General features: G+C 68.6%; 1 protein-coding gene across 1 annotated transcript; it reads right to left on the bottom strand.

Annotated features, from left to right (window-relative positions):
* Window positions 1-108: 108 nt before the first annotated feature.
* On the bottom strand, window positions 109-975 carry LOC116465397 (hemoglobin subunit alpha). Its single transcript, XM_032148482.2, has 3 exons — window positions 817-975; window positions 491-695; window positions 109-347 (listed from the first exon to the last, which is right to left on the bottom strand). Exons 1-3 carry the CDS (start codon window positions 909-911, stop codon window positions 219-221), a joined length of 429 nt encoding a protein of 142 aa, XP_032004373.1. The 5' UTR covers window positions 912-975; the 3' UTR covers window positions 109-218.
* Window positions 976-1,696: the final 721 nt, after the last annotated feature.

Below are 1,696 nucleotides of genomic sequence, written 5' to 3'. Positions count from 1 at the left end.
CTCCCTCCCCAACCCCATGCAGCTGCAGAGAGGTCCTTGGTCAGAAATAGGAAAAAACCCCGATGGCTGGCACATTCCGGGACAGAGAGAACCCAGGCACACACAGGCTGCCGCCCACTCAGACTTTATTCAAAGACCAGGAAGGGCCAGTGCAAGGAGGGGAGGAGGGCCTGGCGGGAGGCCCAGCGGGCAAGAGGAACGGCCACCGAGGCTCCAGCTTAACGGTATTTGGAGGTCAGCACGGTGCTCACAGAGGCCAGGAACTTGTCCAGGGAGGCGTGCACCGCAGGGGTGAACTCGGCGGGGTGGTGGGCGGCCAGGGTCACCAGCAAGCAGTGGCTCAGGAGCTGTGCAGAGAAGAGGGTCAGTGGGGCCCAGGGCCCGCAGCCGCCGCCTGCGCTACACCTCCCGCAACCCGCTGGATGCTCTGCCCTGCGAGGAAGGCGCCATCTCGCCCCTCGACCCAGATCGCTCCCGGCCCGCCGCTCACCTTGAAGTTGACCGGGTCCACCCGAAGCTTGTGCGCGTGCAGGTCGCTCAGGGCGGACAGCGCGTTGGGCATGTCGTCCACGTGCGCCACGGCGTTGGTCAGCGCGTCGGCCACCTTCTTGCCGTGGTCCTTAACCTGGGCAGAGCCATGGCTCAGGTCGAAGTGGGGGAAGTAGGTCTTGGTGGTGGGGAAGGACAGGAACATCCTGCGGGGAGAAGCAGAGTGAGGGGTGGGGTTTGGGCCCGGGGCCAGGACGGTTTAGGGTGGCCGGTGGGTCAGGGCGGGAGAGGAGCCCGGGTGGGAGCAGGGGAGGGAGGGAGCCTCACCTCTCCAGGGCCTCCGCACCATAGTCGCCGGCGTGCGCGCCGACCTTGCCCCAGGCGGTCTTGACGTTGGTCTTGTCGGCAGGAGACAGCACCATGGTGGGTTCTTTCTGAGTCTGTGGGGACCAGAAGAGTGCCGGGCCGCGAGCGCGCCAGGGTTTATGCTTGGGGCGCGGGGGCACGCCCGGCCGGGCGGCGCTCATTGGCTGGCGCGGAGCCCGGGGCGCGGCCTGGACCGCAGGGGAGTCCCGGGCGGGGCCTGCGCCGGGCCGGGCGGCGGGCTTGGCCTCCCCTTGGGGGCGCACGCGGGGTGGGGGCCAGGACTTCTCCACCCTCCACCGCCACTCCACTCCACTCCAGCCCATCCCGCTTGCCCGGGAGCAGGGCGATAGCGGCGCTGGTGGGGCCGGCCCGTTGGGGTCGGGCGCTGTCGGCTCTTCCACCGCGGAGCGCAGCGCCACCCTTTCCTTTCGGGCGCCCGAGCGTCCCTAGTGAGGGAGAAAGTCAGCCCGCACCCCCGCCCCGGCCTGGCACGCGCTGGACGCGCATCAACTCCAGCGGGATCAGGGAACACACGGGCGAGCGAGTGCGAGCCGGGAGGCTTCGCCCATCCGGGGCGGAGAGGAATGCGGGCACCCGGACGCCCCGGCCCATAGGAACTCAAAAGAACTTCTGCGCGGAGCCCCTCCTGCTCTCCAGCCTCGCTTCCTCCAGCTCCCTTTCCCTCTGGTGATAGTCACTAGTGTGCTTGAGTGACAGGCACCGGGAAGGAACAAATACCAGGACGCAAAAAGCACGGGGCTGTGCTGGGGGCGGCTCCAGATTCAGACTCCTCTACCCGGGGTTGTGGGGTGGCGCGTGGGGGTGGTGGGTGCTGGCTAAG

The sequence above is a fragment of the Hylobates moloch genome, unplaced genomic scaffold (genome assembly GCF_009828535.3).
Source record: "Hylobates moloch isolate HMO894 unplaced genomic scaffold, HMol_V3 SCAFFOLD_4933, whole genome shotgun sequence".
NCBI lineage: Eukaryota > Metazoa > Chordata > Mammalia > Primates > Hylobatidae > Hylobates > Hylobates moloch.
This window is presented reverse-complemented; position numbering and strand designations above follow the sequence as displayed.